At 38.7% G+C, this 21,679-nt stretch overlaps 2 protein-coding genes across 4 annotated transcripts in view; one reads left to right on the top strand and one right to left on the bottom strand.

Annotated features, from left to right (window-relative positions):
• Eaf2 (ELL associated factor 2) overlaps positions 1 to 19,654 on the bottom strand; it is a 38,369-nt gene extending 18,715 nt beyond the window's left edge. The window contains exons 1-2 of one of the 2 annotated variants that reach the window (XM_027412744.2): positions 19,425 to 19,654; positions 16,118 to 16,212 (exon numbers count right to left, since the gene is read on the bottom strand). In XM_027412744.2, coding sequence (XP_027268545.1) covers positions 16,118 to 16,212; positions 19,425 to 19,530 — 201 coding nt within the window. In that variant the 5' untranslated portion in view covers positions 19,531 to 19,654. The remainder of the gene's footprint in view (positions 1 to 16,117; positions 16,213 to 19,424) is intronic. The other variant, XM_027412746.2, reaches the window with a different exon arrangement.
• A 68-nt stretch (positions 19,655 to 19,722) lies between these two features.
• The window catches only part of Iqcb1 (IQ motif containing B1), a 45,189-nt gene continuing 43,232 nt past the window's right edge, over positions 19,723 to 21,679 (top strand). The window contains exons 1-2 of one of the 2 annotated variants that reach the window (XM_027412741.2): positions 19,723 to 19,859; positions 20,329 to 20,403. The gene's annotated coding sequence lies outside the window, so the exon portion shown is untranslated. Of the gene's footprint in view, positions 19,860 to 20,302; positions 20,404 to 21,679 lie in introns of both variants that reach the window. The other variant, XM_027412742.2, reaches the window with a different exon arrangement.

Genomic DNA, 21,679 nt, shown 5'->3' with positions numbered 1-21,679 from the left:
TAACAGCATATACTTAATTAAAAATTGAAAAGTACTTTCTTAACAATGAATAAACACTGATTCAAGAAATAAATTAATGTTTAGGATTTTTCTTTAAAACACACCAGAATGGAATGGTGAGAGAATAACTGCTCAGTAGCAGTTAATTTTTCTATTATGTTATTTTTATGACAATTTAGAAAGAATGGGGAAATAACTCACTTGGTAAATGCTTGCCACACAAGCATGAGGACCTGAGTTCAAACCTTAGCACCCAGATAAAAAGGTGGGCATGGTGGTGCATATTTGTGATTTCAGCACTGGAGAAGAGTCAGGCAAGTCTCTGGATTTTGCTGGCCAGGTAGCCTAGCCTGATTTGTGGACCTCAAAATGTAAGGTAATTGACTCCTAAGAAGTAAAATGTGAAGATGATCTCCTGCCTCAACTCAGGTTCATGTGTGAGAGCATGGGTGTGTGTGCAAACACCCCACAGCACACACACACTCAAGAAATCCAACCTATTACTATCATTCTGCAATGTCCCTTATTTTTGTCATTGTCGTGTCCAAATAGGAAGAAATTTTATGTTATCATTCCCTTAGTCTCACATATATAATTCCTGAACATAGTTCACCTATTTTTGAATTTTATAAAAGTGTATTCACATTTTAAAGCACTTTAATACTAATTTTTATTAAGCACAATAGAACAATTGGGTTAGAAAAGGGTGACTAAAGAAAGCTAAGGCCTATCATATTGAATATGTTAACAATTATTAGAGATCTATTAAGTGTCCACTAAAATCAGTGTGGGATAAATTTGGTGATTGAGAGTGCCACAAACAGAAAGTAGGTTAGGGACTTGTGATAGGTATGGACTGGAAATGATGAAAGAAAAAGAAAGGAAGGAACAATTTTATTATCCTTTCCTTAAGACTAAAGTGACCTACAGAAATCAAGAACACATAGAACATAAATGGGAACCTAGTCTGGATCCAGAAAGGTTACATGTGGAATACTTATCCAGGACCCTGCTAAGCTGGAGAGCCAGGGGTGTGGTTATGACAAAATAAAAACAAAAGCAACACACACACACACACACACACACACACACACACACACACACACACAAAATAAATAAATAAATAAATAAATAAATAAATAAATAAATAAATAAATCTAGGTCTACTCAGCTGGGGAGCTAATTTTCAGACGTGGCTAACAAAAAGTGAATAAATGATCCTAAAAAAAAAAACCTACAAATGCCAAGCTATAATTGACAGAAGATTTGTACAATCTATTTTTCTTAGAGATATTTATTATTCCTTAGAATAGAATAGAATAGAATAGAATAGAATAGAATAGAATAGAATAAAGCCAAACATTACAATATCTTGCTGTGCTCTAAGCTCTTAAAGAATAAGAACTGAATTATTAAGTCCTTAAATTGTTCCCAGTGCTAAGACCTTACAAACACACACTGGATATTGAATAAGAACACAAGAACTTCTGATTGTAGCCCACAAGTTCTCATAGTATCTATAATTTTAAAAAAGTTTATAAACTTTCTTCCTCATCAGCTTTAAAAATTCTTTTTAAAATTTGTTATTTTATGTGTATGGGTATTTTGCCTACAAGTATGTCTGTGCACCATATGTGTGCCCAGTGCCCACAGAGATTAGAAAAGGGCATCACATATCCTGGAACTGGAGTTATAGACAGTGAGGTACCATGTGGATGCTGGGAATTGAACCCAGGTCCTCTCGAAGAGCAGCCAGTGCTCTTTAATGCTGAGTCATCTCTCCAGTCCTATCATTCAAAACTTTAATTTCTGCTCATTTCCTTAAAGTACCAAGTAACTTGTATGTATATGAATTTATCCTTGCCTCAAAATAACTATTAAATACTTCCTATATCTCCACATTCACTATTATTGAACTTGAGGTCTCAATCAACTTTTCAACGAGATAATTGTCATCATTCTCTCTATTCTCTTTCTGATTTTGTTACTCATTATGCTGACAGGCAAATCAAATCATATTGTTCCCATGATTTAAAATCTTTATGTACTTAAAAATTTTTATGTACTCCAGATAAGATTCTTATACTTTACCTATTATACATGGGATCCTTTATGATGTTTTCATTTCTTCTCCAGTGCTCTCAATCTATACAGTATTCACAAACTGTGTAGAATGATACAGAGCTGGTTTTTGTGTGTGATAGTTTGGATCTTGAATATCTGCCAAAGCCTTATGAATAAAGTCTTTTCATCTACTAGAGTGGTGCTATCAGGAAATGGTGGAAGCTTATATATGATAGGTAGAGTTTTACTATCATAGAATAGATAGTATTGGGGGGGTTGTAGGGGAAGAGGGGAGGGAGAGGGAACTGGGATTGACATGTAAAACAATCTTGTTTCTAATTCAAATAAAAAGTTTAAAAGTTTAAAAGTTTAAAAATGGTGGGGGTCTAATGGCAGGCTTCTGTCTATTAGGGCTATGCCCTTTGGGCTTGTGTTGGGACTCCAATCCCTCCTCTTACTCTATTATATATGTATTTATTTATTGCACCTGGGATGTGAAGTAACTTTTTTTTGGATTTTTGAGACAGGGTTTCTCTGTATAGCTTTGGAGCCTATCCTGGCACTCGTTCTGGAGAACAGGCTGGCCTCGAACTCACAGAGATCTGCCTGCCTCTGCCTCCCAAGTGCTGGAATTAAAGGCGTGCACCACCAACACCGGCTTGAAGGAACTTTTTTTCTGCCGTGCACACCCATCATGATGTTGTATCCTCACATAGGAGGGTTAAAAACAATAGATCAACTTGATCATGCACTGAAACCTCTTAACCAGACCCCAAATTACTATTTTCTCTTTATAAGCTGATTATGTCAGGGGGTTCTTCGTGGAAAGCTGACTAACCTAAGAAACAGGTTCTAAGTAGTAGTGTCATTGCTATGACTACAGTTGACATCGTGGTAATACCAACAGGAGAAATATGTGACAGTAAAGATGCTGTTGATGAGGTTTGAGATAGAAATGGGATTCTGTTGAAAATTGGACTACAGCCCATCCTAGTTATGATAAATATATGCCTATATTTTTGTCTATTTCCTGAGAATTTGCAGGAGGCTGAGCTTAAAGGTGAATTTATTAGAGGAGGAAATTTCAAGGCAGCAAAGTACCTAGATTACAGCACTGGTATTACTGGCTGCTTTTAACCAGATTTATAGTGAGAAGTGAGGACAAAAAAAGAATGGACTATAAAGATTTGGGAAACTTGCAGTTTAGCCAGAAAAGGTACACAGAAAGGGCTAAACAGACCAATATTATTAAGAAAGAAGTCAAGTGCTTTGCACCTAGGCAAGAAGAAAGTTGCCTTGAGGGCTTTTCTAAAATTTATGAGGTCACAGCCATCAACGACTCAGATATGTAAAGAATGCAAACTTAGTTTCAAAGACTTTCCAGAGCATAGTCTTTGACAAGAGATTTCCCAGGGCACACTGCTCACTTAGGTCTGCTTAAATTGCTAAGGAATCCAGAGGCCATGGACACCTCAAGGGCATACTGTGGCCTCATCTGTATGATCTAGGTTTTATTTGCATGCAGACTATAAAAGTTATGGGGTCATATAGGAGTCCAGTGAGATTTCAAAGGAAAGTCTGGAGGAACAGGTAGTGTCCTGGGCAGGGTTTGAGTCCCTGCAAGCAGCCCGTGACAGGATGAAACAGCTGGGAGAGTAAAGCTGAAGCTACAGTAGAGACCCAGGAAGGAAGAACACCTGCCAAGTGAAACTGCAATCAGTGAGTAGAGCCCAGAAGTGTGGCCACGTGGGCTGCAGCCATCAAGGCTGTAGGGGATGGAGTTGCCCAAGCCCTTGGGAGCAACATCCTATCATGGTGTGCCCTGGATGCTGAGCATGAAGATTTAGGATTTAATGTATATCTATTGAGTTTTGATCTCATCCCCTCTTAATGTTTCCATTTCTTCCACTTTGGAAGGGGAATGTTTGTTTACTTTGTTCCAATGGAAACACTCAACTTTACTTTTTATTTTTTGCAGGATCTCACTGCTGAATTGGCACTGTGTATCAGAGGAGACTATGGACTTGGACTTTTGAACATTTAACACTCTGGCGACTCTTTGAGGTATATTAAAGGTATTTAGCATTAAGAGATAGATTTGAGCCTTGGAGAGCAGGGTAGAATGCTACAGTTGGATCTGAAATGTTCCTGAAAGGACCGTGTATCAAAGGTTTGGGCCCTAGCTTAGTGCTACTGGGAGGAGAGGAGTCTAGAAGAGGTGGAGCCATGTGGGAAGTTTTCAGTCACTGAAGGATAGTCTAGAAGATTTGAGGATCCTTTTCTCTAACTATGAGATAATCTCTTTTTTTGCTGTAAGTAAAAGTAGTAAAATGAAACAATAAATTGAAAGAAATGTTTTCTCTTTACAGACCGATTATCACAGGCATTTGTGACACAATACAGATAATTGACTTAAAGTGGTCAGCCAAAAGACATACTGCAAGTGGGAGCGTAGCTATCTGAGAAAGAAAAAGCCAAACAAAGACTCTTAAGCATGGACAAATGAATTAGAATAAAACCTCCCTGTAAGAGAATGAAGCCATAGCAGTATTGTGCAAAGGAATTTATTCATTTCTATATAACTAATTTTCAGTAGGAATAGGGTATATAAATGCATATTGTAAAAGCTAAAACTTCTTTATTTAAAGATATTTTGCAGTGAAATGCTACATTGACAAGTGTTTGGCCAAGGTGGAAGGGAAGGGCAATGGGAGGGAGAAGGGGAGGATCTTATTAAGGACAGTAACATATCCCCAACACCCTCTGTTGTGATTTCCTAAGAACTGAAGGAGTGCAGTTTTCATAAATAACAGATAATTACAGGTTTGATTATGACTGTAATCAAAGGGAAAGGGAAATGAACTTGAAATAATGATAAATTTTTAAAAGAACAGATGCTTAGCAAAACTAATGAAGAATATAAAAGGATAGATAAGGTGGGCTGGGGTTATAGTCCATGGATAGAATACCTGCTGTACCATTTGCAGGGCCCTGGGTTCAACCCAGGACCAAACAATAAAAGTTAATGAAGAACAAGATGATGCCTAATAAGATCTTTAAGTAATCTCACTGTGTAGACACACCAAGAGCTATTCATATACCAAACTATCTTCCAAAGACCTAAGGAAATAAAGTGAGAGACCAATCTACCTGTTTTAGTCTAACAAAACAAAAGGACATAGTGAAGCAAGAAGCAAAGAGCTGTCAGAATCACCCCAACTGTAAGCAACCCTGCAGGGAGAAACAGACCTCCAGGTTTGGGTAAGGAAAGAGAATTCAGCCCAAACCTCAGACTTAAAAAACAGCATCAGGCTCATCCTAATGAGTTGCAGAGTTGAGCAAAGTCCCATAATCCCTCCCACATGGCTACTACCTGGGACTGAACCAGTGGAACTCTGTTAGGTCAGGTAGCTGACTGCTTCACCTACATCTCTTGCATTGCCTATTGACCGAAAGCAGAACTCTACCCGTCCGGGAGCAGAAACAAAGGTAGACAAGGGCTTTGTCTTGGAGCACAGTGTCAGATCCACCACACTGAGACCCAGAAAAGCTAAGGGTCTTGAGCTCCCTGAAACTCTAGATTGGCCATAGCATCAGGTATAGACCCACATGTTGAAGGGATTGGACAGTTTTGGAGGGTATGAACTTGGGGTACAATAATCTCCTTCTAATGTGCAGAATCCTATAGCTGCAACCCAAATGAACTATAGCCTTCAAAGCTAAGAGACTGTTTCTGCCACCTATCTCCATCCTCAGATAGCATAGATATTATTGATGTTAGAAGGCCAATGCTTACAGAAGAGGCTATAGAACCTCATATGTGGTTGAGATTTGTGCTCTATTGGGACAGACTTGTGTGATATGCATAATAATCAATTCCACTGTGAACACCAACACACCTTAAGGGTGCACAGGTCCTTATAGCTGTGTGACTCCTGTGATCTAGCTTAATAACATCAGCCTGGTAGCCCACGGGCTGCCTTCCCCAACACTACCCCAACCTCAATCTGCAAAGCACATTGCAAGACTTTTCTCAGTGGGAGCAGGACATAATAGCAAGCATAAGTTTATGCCTGGAAACTCAGTGGTGGTGACACCTGACAGTGGGCAAATACTAATGGTCCCATCACCAGGCCTGTCTGTGAACAGCTACAGTTCCAAGGGAAAACATGCCGTCCCATTCTATAGGACTTCACTTTCAGCTAATAGCAGCTGTGATTGATTATAGTAGTTCTGAATCACAAGTCCATTTTACAATAAGCAGTCCATAGCAGCTTGGGCCTTGGTCCTAACCAAATATTATGCTGGTGAAGCATGGGCTCAGAGGTGATTTGGTGGTACTGGTATTCACAGGTATCACATAGAAACCTAGGTTCAGTCTATCCACAGTGAGTATCTAGAGCCAGGCAGAATCCACCTGTGTCTGAGCACTGAATATAGGGCAACAGGCCTACCTTGGACCCAAAACTGTATGTGTAGGAACAGGTAAGTCTTTCCTAATATTCTTCTAGTTCTTTCTGAACAGAACTCCAGCAGTATATTTAGTATAAATCTGGGCTTAGGTTGTCCTTTAGTACTGAAATAGGACAACACATGAACAGCCAACTTCTGGGAAAACCTGAACTTGGGCACCATCTAGTGTTAACACATCAAGAATGAACACAGGCTCAGAGAAAAAGGAAAATTTGCTTAGAATTCCTGGAGGTGGATGAGGGGTGCTAAATTAGGAAGTGAAATAGATAACTGATTCTTTAATGCCTAGGTGATGTCACACACTAACAAGCATTACCAACTTTCAGGAAACCATGTATATCTACAACTCAAAATAAAGTGCCAGAAACTGACTAGGAAGTGATCAGGACAGAGGATTCTCGGATGGAAAATATCAAACTACTATTTTAAAGAAACTAACAACCTCACAATCTCAATGGAAACACAAAGAAATGGCTTAATAGTCCAACAGGAAATTTAAAAAAAACACTGTAACTATTTTTGAAAATAGAAATCCTTGAGCTGAAAATTCACTCAGAAAATTTTTAAAAATGCAATACAGGAGGTATCAATAACAGGATAGATCAAACAGAAGAAAGAGTTGGTATCCTTGAAAACATCTACTTGAAAATACACAGTTGATTGGCTAATAATAATGTATGAAACATTGACTAATATATTGAAGAGGACAGAGAAAGTGAAGATACCCTGTACCCATAGATTTTAAAAAATTAATATTGTTAAAATGCCCACACTACCCAAAGTTGCAGAATAAAATTCAGCACTATGTTAGTCAGTGATTGAGGCACTGGTTGCTTTTTCAGAGCACCTATGTTCACTTCCCAGCATCTACATGGTGGCTCATAACCATCTGTAACTCTAGTTGTAGAAGATCTAACACCTTCCCCTGACCCCCAGTCACACACGTGTGTGTGTGCACATCTACAGGCAAAAACATTCACATACACAAAATCAAATGAATAAATCTAAAACAGTCAAAGGAAACTAGAAAGCAGCAAACATTTGGGCTATTACATCCTAAAAAGGAACTGAGAATGCCCAAATGGTAGAAGGCTTATTCAAATTAATAACAGAAAGCTTAACAAACCTGGTATAGGTACAGGTACAGGTACAGGTACAGGTACAGGTACAGGAAGGCCAACAGTCACCAGTCAAATTTAACTCAATCAAGTCTACCATGAGATATCTTATTGTCAAGGTAAAAGGCAGTAAAGCTGCTCCAGGAAAAAGAGACTATTTTGAAGGTTGAAAGAGAAAAGAAACCTCTGAGTAGTACTCCATGGTGTAAATGCATCACATTTTCTTCATCCATTCTTTGGTTGAGGGGTATCTAGGCTGCTTCTGGGTTCTGACTATTACAAATAATGCTGCTATGAACATAGCTGAACAGATGTCCTTGTGGTATAAATGTGCATCCATCCTTTGGGTATATGCCCAAGAGTGGAATTGCTGGATCTTGAGGTAGACTGATTCCCATTTTCCTGAGAAAACACAACACTGATTTCCAAAGTGGCTGTACAAGTTTGCACTCCCACCAGCAATAAAGGAGTGTCTCCCGTTCTACACATCCTCTCCAGCATAAACTATCATTGGTGTTTTTTATTTTAGCCATTTGACTAGTGGCTAAGGAAGTTGAACAATTTCTTAAGTGCCTTCCAGCCATTTTAGATTCCTCTACTGAGAATTCTCTATTTAGTTCTGTACCCCACTTTTTAATTGAATATTTGATGTTTTGGTGACTAGCTTCTTGAGTTCTTTGTATATTTTGGAAATCAGCCCTCTGTCAGATGTGGGGTTGGTGAATATCTTTTCCCATTCTGTTGGCTGCCATTTTGTTTGGTTGACTGTGTCCTTTGTCTTACAGAAGTTTCTCAGCTTCAAGGGTACTTCCCACTTTCTCTTCTAAGAGGTTCAGTATGGCTGGATTTATGTTGAGGTCTTTAATCCATTTGGAGTTAAGTTTTGTGCATAGCGCAAGATATGGATCTATCTGCAATCTTCAACATGTCCACATCCAGTTATGCCAGCACCATTTGTTGAAGATGCTTTCTTTTTCCTATTGTATAATTTTAGCTTCTTTGTCAAAAATCAGGTGTTGATAGGTATGTGGATTAATATCAGAGTCTTCAATTTGATTCCATTGGCCTACCTGACTGTTTTTATGCCAATACCAAGCTGTTTTCATTACTATAGCTCTATAGTAGAGCTTAAAGCCAGGGATGGAGATGTCTCCAGAAGTTCCTTTATTGTACAGGGTTGTTTTGGCTATCCTAGGTTTTTTTTTGTTTTTCCATATACAGTTGAGTATTATTCTTTCAAGGTCTGTGAGAAATTGTGCTGGGATTGCATTGAATTACCAAATTACCAGATTGCTTTTGGTAAGATTGCCATTTTTACTATGTTGATCCTCCCTAAAGAGCATGGGAGATCTTTCCATTTTCTGGTATTTTCTTTAATTTCTTTCTGTTAGACTGTTAAACCATTTCTTTATGTTTCATTGAGATTGAGAGGTTGCTGGTTTCTTCAAAATAGTAGTTTGATATTTTCCATCTGAGAATTCCCTGTCCTGACCACTTCCTAGTCAGATTCCAGCACTTTATTTTGAGCTGTAGGTATACATAGTTTCCTGAAATTTTCAGGAGGTCCCATTTATTAATTTTCAATCTTAGTGCCTGTGCTACTGGTGTTATGTTCAGGAAGTGGTCTCCTGTACCAATTCGTAACATAGTGCTGACATAAAAACAAACACAGAAACCAATGGAAAAGAACAGACAGCCTAGAAATAAGCTACATGTTAGAGCACATTGATTTTTTTTAACCAAAGTTACTAAAAATATGCATTGCAAAATAGATAACCTTAAGGGAATGCTGCTAAAAAATTATATATACACAGGCAGAATAGTGAAACTAAAGTCTAGCCTTTTACTAGATCAACTTAAAATGGATTGAAGACTTTAGTGTAAAACTTGAAACTATAAACTGACTAGAAAATAACATAGGGAGTGTTTTCTTTTTTGATACTGTAGTCAGTGAGGAACTTTTGTACAAAATGTCCAAAGCACAGAAAACAAAAACCAAATACAAAAGTGGGATTGCTTACGCTAAAAAATGTTCTGAATAACAGCTGAAATGATCAATGGAGTGTGGAAATAACCGGTGGAATAGGATAAAATTGTTGCAATGCTCACAACTGATAAGAACTTGACATAGATTACAGAAGACATTCCAAAAACTCAACAGTTTAAAAAAATTCTCCAATAAACCAAGTAATTTATGACAAGCTAATGAGCAATAGATTAAAATAAGCATTTATCAAAAGAAGAAATACAAATAGCCAATAGGCACGTGAAAACATGTTTAACATCACTAACCATCTGAAATATTTGTAAAATGTGATTATTGTAGCTGTGTGGAAAATAGTTTGGGGGTTCCACAAAAAAAATGATCTAGAAATCCCATTTCTGATGATAAACCAAAATAAACAGGTTCTCTTCATTGCTTATCTAGATGGTGATATTGTATTATTAGCAACAGAAAGTAGACTTACAGGAACTGGCCAAGGCCAGGTGTTACTATGGAAAGAACACCAATCTCAGACAGAGGCTAATTTGAGGACAAGAGCCAAAGCCTCCACTTTTTATTACAGCTAAAATATGAGACCTACACTGGGGAAGCTGATGTACCTCAGAAGGTACTACATGAGGCTTTAAAAACTACAGAGATAGACATAAATATTACAGAGAAGATGAGAACAAGAAGGAAGGAGTGAGTATACTGGTACAAGCTTCATTCTCAGTGGTGGTGCCAGCATGTTGCCTGGGAAGAATTCATCCTCTGATAATCTCCCCTAATGTCTTTTTAAAATTTTATTTATCAGTGTGTGTGTGTGTGTGTGTGTGTGTGTGTGTGTGTGTGTGTGTGTGAGAGAGAGAGAGAGAGAGAGAGAGAGAGAGAGACAGACAGACAGAGAGAGAGAGAGAGAGAGAGACAGAGAGAGAGACAGAGACAGAGAGACAGAAACAGAGAGGGAAAGAGAGAATGCATGGCACATCTATGGCCAGATGCCACTTTATTGTTTTGGCTTTCTCCTTTCACATTCTGTGGTTCCAAGAACTGAATCAGTTGCCAGGCTTGCATAGCAAGGGCCTTTTATCCTCTGAGCCATACAGCCATCTCTCCTAGCAACGTCTTCTAAGCCACTCTAAGTCAATATGGAAACAACAAAAATAGCTTTTAAAAATGGCAATAAACATCACATTCTTAGGTAGCTGTGGACTACATTCTACTCTAAGTACTTTCCTCATATTAATTCATTTAATCTTTATAACAATTGTTACCTTTATATGTGGAAAATGAGGCACAAAGGGCTTGATAATTTGCCCAAATTCATGCTGTCGGTAAGCAGCAGAGGGAAATTTAAATAGAGGAAGTCCAATTCCAGATCTATGACTTTTCTTTGAAATGGATATATAACTTGTTATGAAAAAGGATTCAATAGTCAACCATTTGGTCACCCCAATCCATTCTAACTGCCTCCTTGGGTCTACCACCTCTGGGGTACCTGTAGCTACTTGTCAACAACTTCCTTGTTCAACTTCTAGAAACTAATGGATGCTGAACAGTAGGCAGGAGACTAAAGTACTAGAAATGAGGTAGATTCAGATGGGAAAGGAAACCTTGGGAGAAGCCAAGAAAATAATTTGAATTCCCTTTCTAAAGAAACTGTTGTGGTTTCATTTATACAGAAGACAAACAGTCAATGCTCTAACATGACCTGAGTCTCCAGCTCCATTATCTGATTCCATCTCTCAAAAGGCTATTTTTTGTATGTGTTAACTCATACATGCTTTACCGTAACCCCCTGAGACACTCTTATCCTCAGTTTATTGGGAATGACACTACACTTTGAGGGAAGACATCTCTGCCCAAAGTCACAGAGTGGAACAAGGATTTATCAATGATGTCCAGATTCTAACTCTCATGTCTCATTCCACTGGCATATGTCACAGCCATGAATGGTGATTTGGAAAGAGGATAGCAAGGCCCATTTTTAAAATGCTAAAATGATCTGAGGCAAAACTGAATTTCTTTCAATAGAACACAGGTTGCATGTTTTTGTGTGAACTTTAAAATATTGTGATTTTGCACAAAGATTACTTATAACTGAACAACCTGAATTTATATGAAGTATAGACCCATGATTACATACAATAAAGCTGGGCTAGGTAGAATTAGCTGCTATAGTGGACCCAGAGCACTTTTTCTATTTTTTTATCAAAATAGAGACTTATTAGCAGACGGTGGTGGCATACACCTTTAATGCTAGCACTTGGCAGTCAGAGGCAGGTGGATCTCTGAGTTCAAGGCCAGTCTGGTCTACAGTTAGTTCCAGGACAGTTAGGTCTACACAGACAAACTCTGATTCAAAAAAGGGGGGCAGGGGCAGGGAAGTAACAGGAGACTTAAGAGCAAACTTAGTAACTTGGTATCTCTCATTTGAGGGGATATTTCTTGGAATAAGAGGAATCCAGATTATAGGACAAAAAAAACTCACTTATGTTCTTCTATCTATGCTCCTTCACCTACTTGGTTAAGTGAGCAGAAAAACTCTGTTTTTGTGTAATCTATGGTCGTCATCTTTATTCTGTCTGATGTCTGGTTCCTCAGCTGCTCGGCCACTTCAGACACACAGCCATTACTCCTAAGTCTCACATGTGCAGTTATCTGCCCCACAGTTTCCCAAAGGTTGAGTCACGTCCCATGATTAAGTAATTCATTCCTGACTCAGAAATGGTTCACCCACACCTGCTTGTCACAGTACAGAGGGCCACAGGGCACCTTAAAGAGCTTCTTCTTCTTCTTCTTCTTCTTCTTCTTCTTCTTCTTCTTCTTCTTCTTCTTCTTCTTCTTCTTCTTCTTCTTCCAGAAAGAGGCAAATTCAGACCTTCCCTTTCTTGTCAAAGCTAGAGAGAGAATTGGTGTTCCTGTTTTTGTATGTTCTCACATATTACAAATACTTTGTGATGTCCTCTACACAGGATCTCAATTCTGCCTTCAAAATTGTCTACTTATGGAGCAGAAAAGATGGCTCCATAGTTAATACCACATACTGCTCTTGCAGAAGACCTGAGTATGGTTTCTAGCTCCCTTTCTGGGTGGCTCACAACTTTCTATAATTCCAGCTCCAGGTGATCTAATGCCTTCTTTTGGCCTCCACTAACACCTACATTTAAGTACACACATATACATCAGCTATACACTAATATTCACAAATTACAATTTTTAATTAAATCATTTAAAAATGTTTATTTGTAGTTTAGCTTCATCTCCTACACCATATCAGAAGTCACAGAAGGAACATTTTGTCTGTTATTCCATGTTTGACATTAGTAGTATCTATATTAATTTGTTTAAGTATACAGGTACAAAGTGCACTATCATTAAAAAAAAATTGTCTGAGATGGGCTGGACAGGAAAGAGCTCTGTGAACCTCTTAGAACTTGGGACTCCTCCGTGTTCTTCTAGCCCATCCCTTCCACTTGAAAGGAAACTCACTGAGAACAGAAATTGCAGATATTCAGAGGGAAGCACACTCCACAGGAGGAGAACAGGCCCCAACAGATCAAAGGCTCCCCACCTGCATAAGGAAAAAAATGAGAAGAGCTACCCAAGCAAGGCCAGGTAGAGGAGGTTTCAGGCGGTTTATGGAAAAGCAAGGCCCATCACAACTGCTAGCTAGGTAACTCAAATATGAATGAGCAGATCTGAACCCTGGGATGGAATAAAGTAATGACAGAGGACCTGTTTTGCCAGTTACTAGTAGAGATAGTGCCTCTCTGGGCCCCTTCCTCCTAGTTAAAACTGGAATGGTGATTCCTTTCTATTCCAGACTATGAAAATTAAAGTGAGACATTGCCTGGTATGGAGTGAGCAATGTGGAAGTGTACATTATTGGAAAATATGGTGAACCACTGGAGTAGAGCCCTGACTGTCACCTATTACCTTTATACTTTTGTGCAAATTATTTACTCTCTTTAAAGTTTGGTTTCCTTCTCTATAAAATAGGAGTAAACTCCTAGTACTTGTTGTAGAGATTAAATAAAATTAAATGGGTAATATTTGAAAATGACTAAGTAGTGTGTAGGACTATCCAATAAATATTTGTTATTATTTGTTATTTTTAAAATGCTTGCAAAACTTATAAGCACAGTGTTTAGCTGGTCTATAGTCTTCCTTTTTTATTTGTTTATTCTGTTTGGTAATAAAAAAACAAAAATGAATGGGAATTAAAAATCTACCTTACCAAAAAGAACCATCAGAACCTGAAATCATTCTTGTTTCACAAAACAGGGTAAAAATGAACAAAATACTGTTTATCAATACATAGAGGAATTGCCATAGAAGAGTGATATAGGGTAAGGGATGAAACAGGAAGGTTGTAATTTGAAAAACAAATATTGTACATGGCAAAGATGAGCCCAATTAGAGTTCTAGTGCAAACTAATTGTCACTGATTAATACCACCACAGGCTGAAACAACAGGACAGCAGCTCCCATTGTGAACTTAAAGATTTTCTGTCAGTTTTAAAATTAAATGACTGTTTTTCTTTGAGTGGCTGGGACATAGGGAGAACATGAGAGAGGTTTGAGGGAAGGTAGCTGGGAGGGGCTAGAGGGAGGAAAGGAGGTTGGGAAGTTTAACTGTTTCTATTTAAAACGTATAAAAACTGAAAATAAAATTGAATGACGTATTGGGGTTGTTCCTTATAAACACCATAAAGCAAACAAGGCTTGATACTGCTGAATAAAGCGCCAAGTGGTATAAAAAGCCCAGAATCTGGAAATTTTTTATAATAGAGGATTTCAAAAACTAACTTATTCACGACATCTCATAGTGAATTGATTTTTTTATTTTCTTCAGCTCCTAAGGAAACAAATGAGAAAGATTCAATAAAAACTCACATACAACACAAAGCTCCACCTTAAGAAAACCTTCAGAAGCAACCTTCAGATTCCATCTGACATAGTAATGGGGTCTGAGTAAGTGTTATGGAGTCATAAAAGTAAGAAAAAGACAGCAGACTAGAAAATAAAACTTGCTGTACCTCTAACCATGACACACCAGCTCCCTGATTTATGTAAGACAATGTGGATTGGCCAACCCCACCATAAAAATTAAAGGCAAAATGTCTCAAAAATTTCAGGTAACACAAAATTATGGAGTTGTTGTCTCTATAACTTTCTCTATAACAAATGAAGTTGGTATTAAAGAAAAGAAAAAATCCTGAATAATAAGAAATTTCTAACTGAAGGACTGAACTGAGAAAGCTTGTATTTTATGTGAGGAGCATTGGTTGTGTTACTTGAATGCATTTGGAAAAATTTTCAAACAGGGAAAATGTTTGGCTAAGGGATTCACAACCCACTATCTTCAGTGCAATCCTTAAACCACAGGTTTGAATTTCCCTTATTCAAAATTCTAAAATCTGAAATGCTCTAAAATTCTAATCTTTTTTAGATCAAGCATGACACCACAAGTGGAAAATTCTACATCACAGACTGATTCATGTATGAAGTTATTATAAATATTGCATACAATTATTTTTAGACTATGTGTATAAGGTCTATATGAAAGTTAAACAATTTTGTATTTTAGATGAAGGTCCTATCCCAAATATATCTCATAATATATTTGCAAATATTCCAAAATAAAACAAAACACTAGAAAGCAGAAACCCTTATTGTCTCAAGCGCTTTGTATTAAAGATGCTCAATGTGTGTATTTCCTAAATCTCTTCTCCACCAAACCTTAAGTCTCACCATCCTCTTCTCTGCTTAAAATGTTTCCTAATGCTTCTCTAATGTCAATAGGATGAAGCACCAATTTTAAATTTCAACATAAAATATACTTCACAATTTTGAACCCAGTCTACATTTCAGTTTCTACTTCTTATAATCTATTTTATTAGATTTTAAGTTACTACAATAAGTAATTTACTTCATAGACTTTTTCTTTTCAGCACTAGTCTTTTTATATAATGCCATTTGATTGGAGTATTGACTTCCTGTCTACCTGTCACTTTGTCTCTTAAAGACTCAACTCAATTAGTGCTTGTTTTGTGAAGCCTCCCAAGATTTCGCTGGGCATAGTATTTTGTTCTGTTTAGTGCATACACAGAATTTCATAAATGTTCTAACTTATAGCATTAGCCAGTTTGTTTACATGTCCATCCGAAATGACAAATTAGATTAGAAGGCAAGAAACATTATTATTATCATCCCTAGTTCAGAGTATAAAATCTGGCTTTATTGCAGTTACTTTCAAGTCATTTGCTGTGATATTCCTTGAAAAATATTAAATGAATTAAAGTATTTTAAAATTATTTCAGCCAAAATAGTTTGAAATATGTTGATTTTGCTCTCTATTTTTATCCATCACTTTAACCAACAATCACTCTATGAATTGTACAAATATTTTCATTGAAATTTAGTGGAGAGCCTGTAATACAGATCTTTCATCTTAATATATAGAACTACTTACTTCTATATTTGGTAGAGTTATTGTCACCTGTTCACCTTTGCCAACCTCAAGATTTCCTTCACAAGAAGTATCAATAGAAGCAGGTTTGAAGTCATCTAAAAATAGATACAAGTAACAATTTTTGTAAGACAGAACAATGTATTACTGTGACAGACACTGGCAGCACTACTAGAGGATTATTTGGTTCACTGGTGTTTTTGTTTGTTTTAATCATTTTTATTTTATGTGTTTGAATGTTTTGCCATTGGATCCACTGGAACCGGAGTTACAGACAGTTGTGAATTACCAGGTGGGTGTTGGAAACCAGATCCAGGACCTCTGGAAGAGCAGCCAGTGCTCTTAACTGTTGAGCCCCGTGGGTCACTGTTTTAGAGAGTACAATCCATCATGGCAGGGAAAGAATGTCACAGTCTATGCTGACCAAAGAACCTTAACTATAAACATTATCAAGTCCTATTTTAAATTAGTGTAATTTCTGATGTTTACTTACACTAAAGCTGCACTACTTTTGGTGGGTGGGGCCACTCGGATAAAGGACAACCTTTCTGTAGTCACTACTTATCAGCTTATTTTGTGACAATAATAAATGGCGTTACTGAAAACAGGAAATTTACTGATTATTAGCCCTTATATAAATATAAATTATAAAGCTAGTGCTAGCCCAAATCCAAAATTAGTTCTAATGTATTATTCAAACTCTTCTATGTAATGTATCTTTGTTGCTAAATGTTACCTTTACTACACTTACATAAGTTACATGCATTAATACTCCTCATGCACCTATGAACATAACTCATAAAACTAATAGTGACTATTATTTATTCTTTACCATGTTCTAAATTCTCTGCTAGTTTTTTTAATGCTACCATAATCCCTCAGAAAAAATCTAAAAGGTAGCTATTACCATTTTCACATATGAACACTGAGGCTGAAAGCTTTGAAAATGTTCTCAAAGTCACATTATATATGCAGTTAGTGAAGGTCAGGGTTCACAGACAAGCTTATCCAAAGCCTTAGTATAAAAGACAAGCAAAATTTATGCTGTAGATAAGACAAAATAATACTTTCTCTCAAATGACACTAGCTTGTGTGTTTGGTATAAATTTGGCCCATCTGGCCTGCACAAATGCAAAATTCTCTATTGTGTAGTCTCCACTTGTCACTGAATTATTAAGACTCGGAGTTACCCTGGAAATGAACCTCTTCTTAAGTATAATACCAGGTTTTACTTAAATAAACATGAAAAGAATCTGTGTGATATTATACTTAATTCAATAAGGAGAGAGAGAGACAAAAAAACAAAGACTGAAAACCTGTTTAATGCCTTCTGCAAGACTAAGTGTGTAATCTAAGTTTGTTTACTCTGTAATTATTATTATCATTGTCTTTTTGCATATTCTTGTTTGTTGTCTTTCTTGTGGCTGGGTTATGTGACTCTAGAAAATATGATTTCATCATTTTAAGAACTTTTGTAAAGGTGGGGATGTAGCTCAGGTAGATCACTTGACTAGTATGTGCCAGGCCCTGAGTTTGAGTTCTAATGCTGCAATCAATCAATCAGTCAATCAATCAATCAATCAAAGAAGCTATAAATGAAAGTCTTTGAAGCACCTTTGAGGCACTTTTCAGAAGCTGTATTTCATTCATTTAATTTTGGATTTGTATCTGTAAGAAGAGAATGCATACCTACGTTATAAAAATAGACACATTGAGGGACTGGAGAGATGGCTCAGCAGTTAAAAGTACTTGTTCTTGCAGAAAACTTGAATCATTTTGAGCACTGACATCAGGTGACTGATAATCACTGGTAAGTCCAGTTACAAGTGATGTGAGGCTTTCTTGTGGCCTCTGAGGGCACCTGCATACATACGATGTACATATATACACTCAGGCCCACATATACACATGTAAAATTTAAAATAATATAATCTATCTCTATATAACTTTTTTGTTATTTTAAACCTTGTAGCTTGAAAAATAAAATATTACTGCATATCTGAGAAGGAAGAGGAAAGGACATGCTACTTGGGGAAAGGGCATTGAGAGATCAGATAAGAAGAGTATGTTACTTTTGGAAAATGAAACTGAAGAGGGAGGGAGGGAGAGAGAGAGAGAGAGAGAGAGAGAGAGAGAGAGAGAGAGAGAGAGAGAGAGAGAACACAAGGACCTGCACAGCACTTGCTCCTGTTTCATTTTGGGAAGTCGTCTGAATTGTCATCAGGGCAAAATAAACAAGGGACATCATTGGCGCTCTGCTGGTAAATCTCTCCAGTTTACTCCACCAAAACATGCATAATAAAACCTTTTAATAAAGTGTAAACATATCATTTGAAAATTAAAACCATTGTTTCTTCCTACATCTCCTCTGAGTTATTATAGTTAGATTGTTTACAACTTAAACTTTGAGGGCTGAGTTTAAATAGGGTGTTTTCAGAATATAAACTTTATAAGAAAAAGGACAGAATGATTGAGGAAGGTAAAACAATGAGACAGTAAAGAACACCTGGGCTGGAAAAAAAAAAAGATGTGAAAAAAAACTCTTCACAATTTGTCACACACACTCACACAGACACACACACACACACACACACACAGGAGGTCACGACTCAACGATGTTTCCTTTATGCTCTAGAACTCTGAGGCCTATTATGCAAAAAAGAAATTTTACATACAAAAGTATGCTATATTTTTTCGTACTGGCATCTATATCATGTAATTACTAAAACAAAAGGCTCATTGTAACCAATTTTCCAACAATATTAAAGATAACTTATTAAAACCTCACCTTTCAGTTTTTGATAATCAGTACTTAGCTGACCATGAAATTTGAGATCTAAAAAAAGATACAAACTATTGAGATAGCTGACAGTCTCTCCCCACAAACTAAAACGAGAACCGTCATCAGAGGACAAGTGAAAATGGGGAAGAAATGTCCCTGTGGCCTCTAAACATCCCTTTTGCCCCGCATTCGGTCCTTTGTTCCATCTGTCTGTCACCTTTCCTCGCTGCACCATCCACTTGTCATGCTAGTCTCCACAGCCACCCCTACAGATCTTCCCCACAAAACGTCCTCTCCTGCCTGTCAGCCCCTCTTAAATCCTCCCAGGGTTCTCCTACACCTGCAGGACACCAGGTGTCCGCGCCGAGACTGGGAACCGTGTAGTGGATCATGCTGCCATCGGGTTTCCCGGTGCGCAAAGGGCCGCGGGGACAGAATTACAGAATTCCGAAGCGTCTGCTTCCATGTCACCCACCCACACAGCACCCAGGAGGTTCCTCCCGGGTACCCCGAGCAGCCCGCACTCACAGCGCACGGTGTGGAACGCACAGCGCGGCTGCTTCTCGAAGCTTTCGCCTAATTTGAGAACCCGCTCGCGACGGTCCAGGTACGCGAGTCCCGCTGGTCCATTCATTCTCTTTCTCTGCCACCCACTTGGCCTTCGCCACCCGCTGTCGCAGCCTTCCAAGCAGCTGCACCGGCCGCGAGCCTGAGCTCGGTCCCTGCCTGCGGGCTGGGATCTCCGGCGCGTGCGCCCGCCCCTTGGAGGCCCCGCGTCCTGATTGGCTGTCTGGAGACAGCTGCCACGCCCATCCCCTGCGGTCCCGCCCCGCCCCTAGCCCCCCTCTCCCGCCCTTAGCCCCCTTCCCGCGTCGCGACGCACGCAGCTCGGCGAACGCAGCCGTGCTGAGGTGCGCGCTGCGGGTCTGGGCCTGAGGTGGACGAAGGCGAGGCGAAGATGAGGTAACAGAGCTGAGGTGGCGCCTGGGATGGCTGAGGCATCCAGGGGGCGGAGAAGCTAGGACGCCAGGCTCTTCGACCTAGTGAACTGGCTGGCGGGGCCTGGTGACCGGAGCTGGGCCTCCTCCGCGCCTGGCCCGCAGGTTTGGAAACGGACGCCTGAGGAGGGGCGGCGGCTGGGCCCAGGCCTGTGGCTTCCCGAGGCCTAGTAGCTCCCGGCCGGTTCTAGAACCCCAGCCGCTACCCCGTCGGTGCCCTGACCAGACTGGAAGCCACTGGAAGTGATGCAGTTCCCTTGAGGGCCGTTTTTTAACCTTTAAACACCACAGGCCTTTTCCCGCCAGGGTTAGGGTCTGAGGAGGGAGCATTTCGGGGCGGGGCGCGGGGCGCGGGGCGCGGGGGGCGGGGGGATGAAGCTTAGGACTAGGGGTAACTGACTGCATTAGGTTTCTGGCATTTGTTTCCATCCTAGTGATTCCTGGAGGCAGTGAAGGGCACGGCCTGGGACTCTTGATTCCTCAAGGATCGGCCTAGCAACAGAGTAAACGTATGAATTGATCAATAATTGTCTTTTTTTTCCCTTTCCTCTTGACACTTCACAGCATCATTGTAAAGTGAGAGAAAGCATTCATTATGAATGTTAGAAGGGAATTCAGTAAAACCATGCAATGAGTTGCTCCAGCAGATGATTTTTTTTTTTTTTCAGGCTAATTGTATCATTCCTCCACTTCTACCTTAAACAGATATGTCAATGTATTTTTCCAGGTGGACAGGTGATTAGGTTTGCCTTCTACCCTCTAAAGGTGCATGGAGACTGTTTTATATGATAATTAGACACGAAGGTTTTGGAGCCAGAATCTCTGAGCTTGTACTCCAGTTTCATTGTAACGCTGTGACTTTGTGCAAGCAATTCAAACAAACGCGTTTATCATTAGAATCATTAGAATTCGGGAAGTAATGATAATAGCTATGCAGAAAACAATGCCCCTCCTTTAGAATTGTTGAGATGGTTAAATGAAATACATGCAAGCAAGTACAATTATAGGGCATGCTTATTTAGGATTCAGCTATACTTTCGTATTTTAAGACATCATTGGTGGCTACCTTCTAAATTTTGAATTGCAGGGCCTAGGAATAGCAGCTTTGCTTACAGATGGAAATATTTGTTTTGAGAAGCTAAGATCGTTGACTTTTGGCCGTCTAATATCAAGGGGCATTTGTTCTGTGGGCCAAATGAGTGCATACATACTTACTTGCACATGGATTTCTATTGCAGTATTGTATATAATAATTTGCAACCTAAATGACATCCAGTGAATGAGATGTTTAAGTATATTTCAATGCACTCTCACAAAGAACAGATAGGATAATGCAGACACTGGAAAGAGTAAGATAATTAACATGCATTCTATAGGAAAGTTTTGTATCTTCTACAATGCTAAGTGTTTTATTGGTCTTTCTTTAAAATGGCTTCAGTGAACTTGTCTATGAATGATTTATATTTTTCCCAAGAAGAAAGATGATTTTTGAATGACTATATTGCAGCCAACTTGTAAATACAAAGATGGGACCATAATGTCAGTCAGAATAATAGCCAAGAAATGAGTTAGATTATTTGAAAATATCTTTTATGTTTATAGTTTTACCTGGAAGAAAAAAAAATGAACATTGTAATTAAAATCACAGGCTTTGATGGATAATAGTGGCACACGCCTTTAATCCCAATGCTTGGGAGGCAGAAGCAGTCAGATCTCAGTGAGTTCAAAGCCAGCCTGGTCTACAAAGCAAGGTCCAGGACAGCCAGGACTGTTATACAGAGAAAT

The sequence above is a fragment of the Cricetulus griseus genome, chromosome 4, assembly GCF_003668045.3.
Source record: "Cricetulus griseus strain 17A/GY chromosome 4, alternate assembly CriGri-PICRH-1.0, whole genome shotgun sequence".
NCBI classification, from domain to species: Eukaryota; Metazoa; Chordata; class Mammalia; order Rodentia; family Cricetidae; genus Cricetulus; species Cricetulus griseus.
Note: the sequence above shows the minus strand (reverse complement) of the source record. Positions and strands in the feature narration are given on the sequence as shown.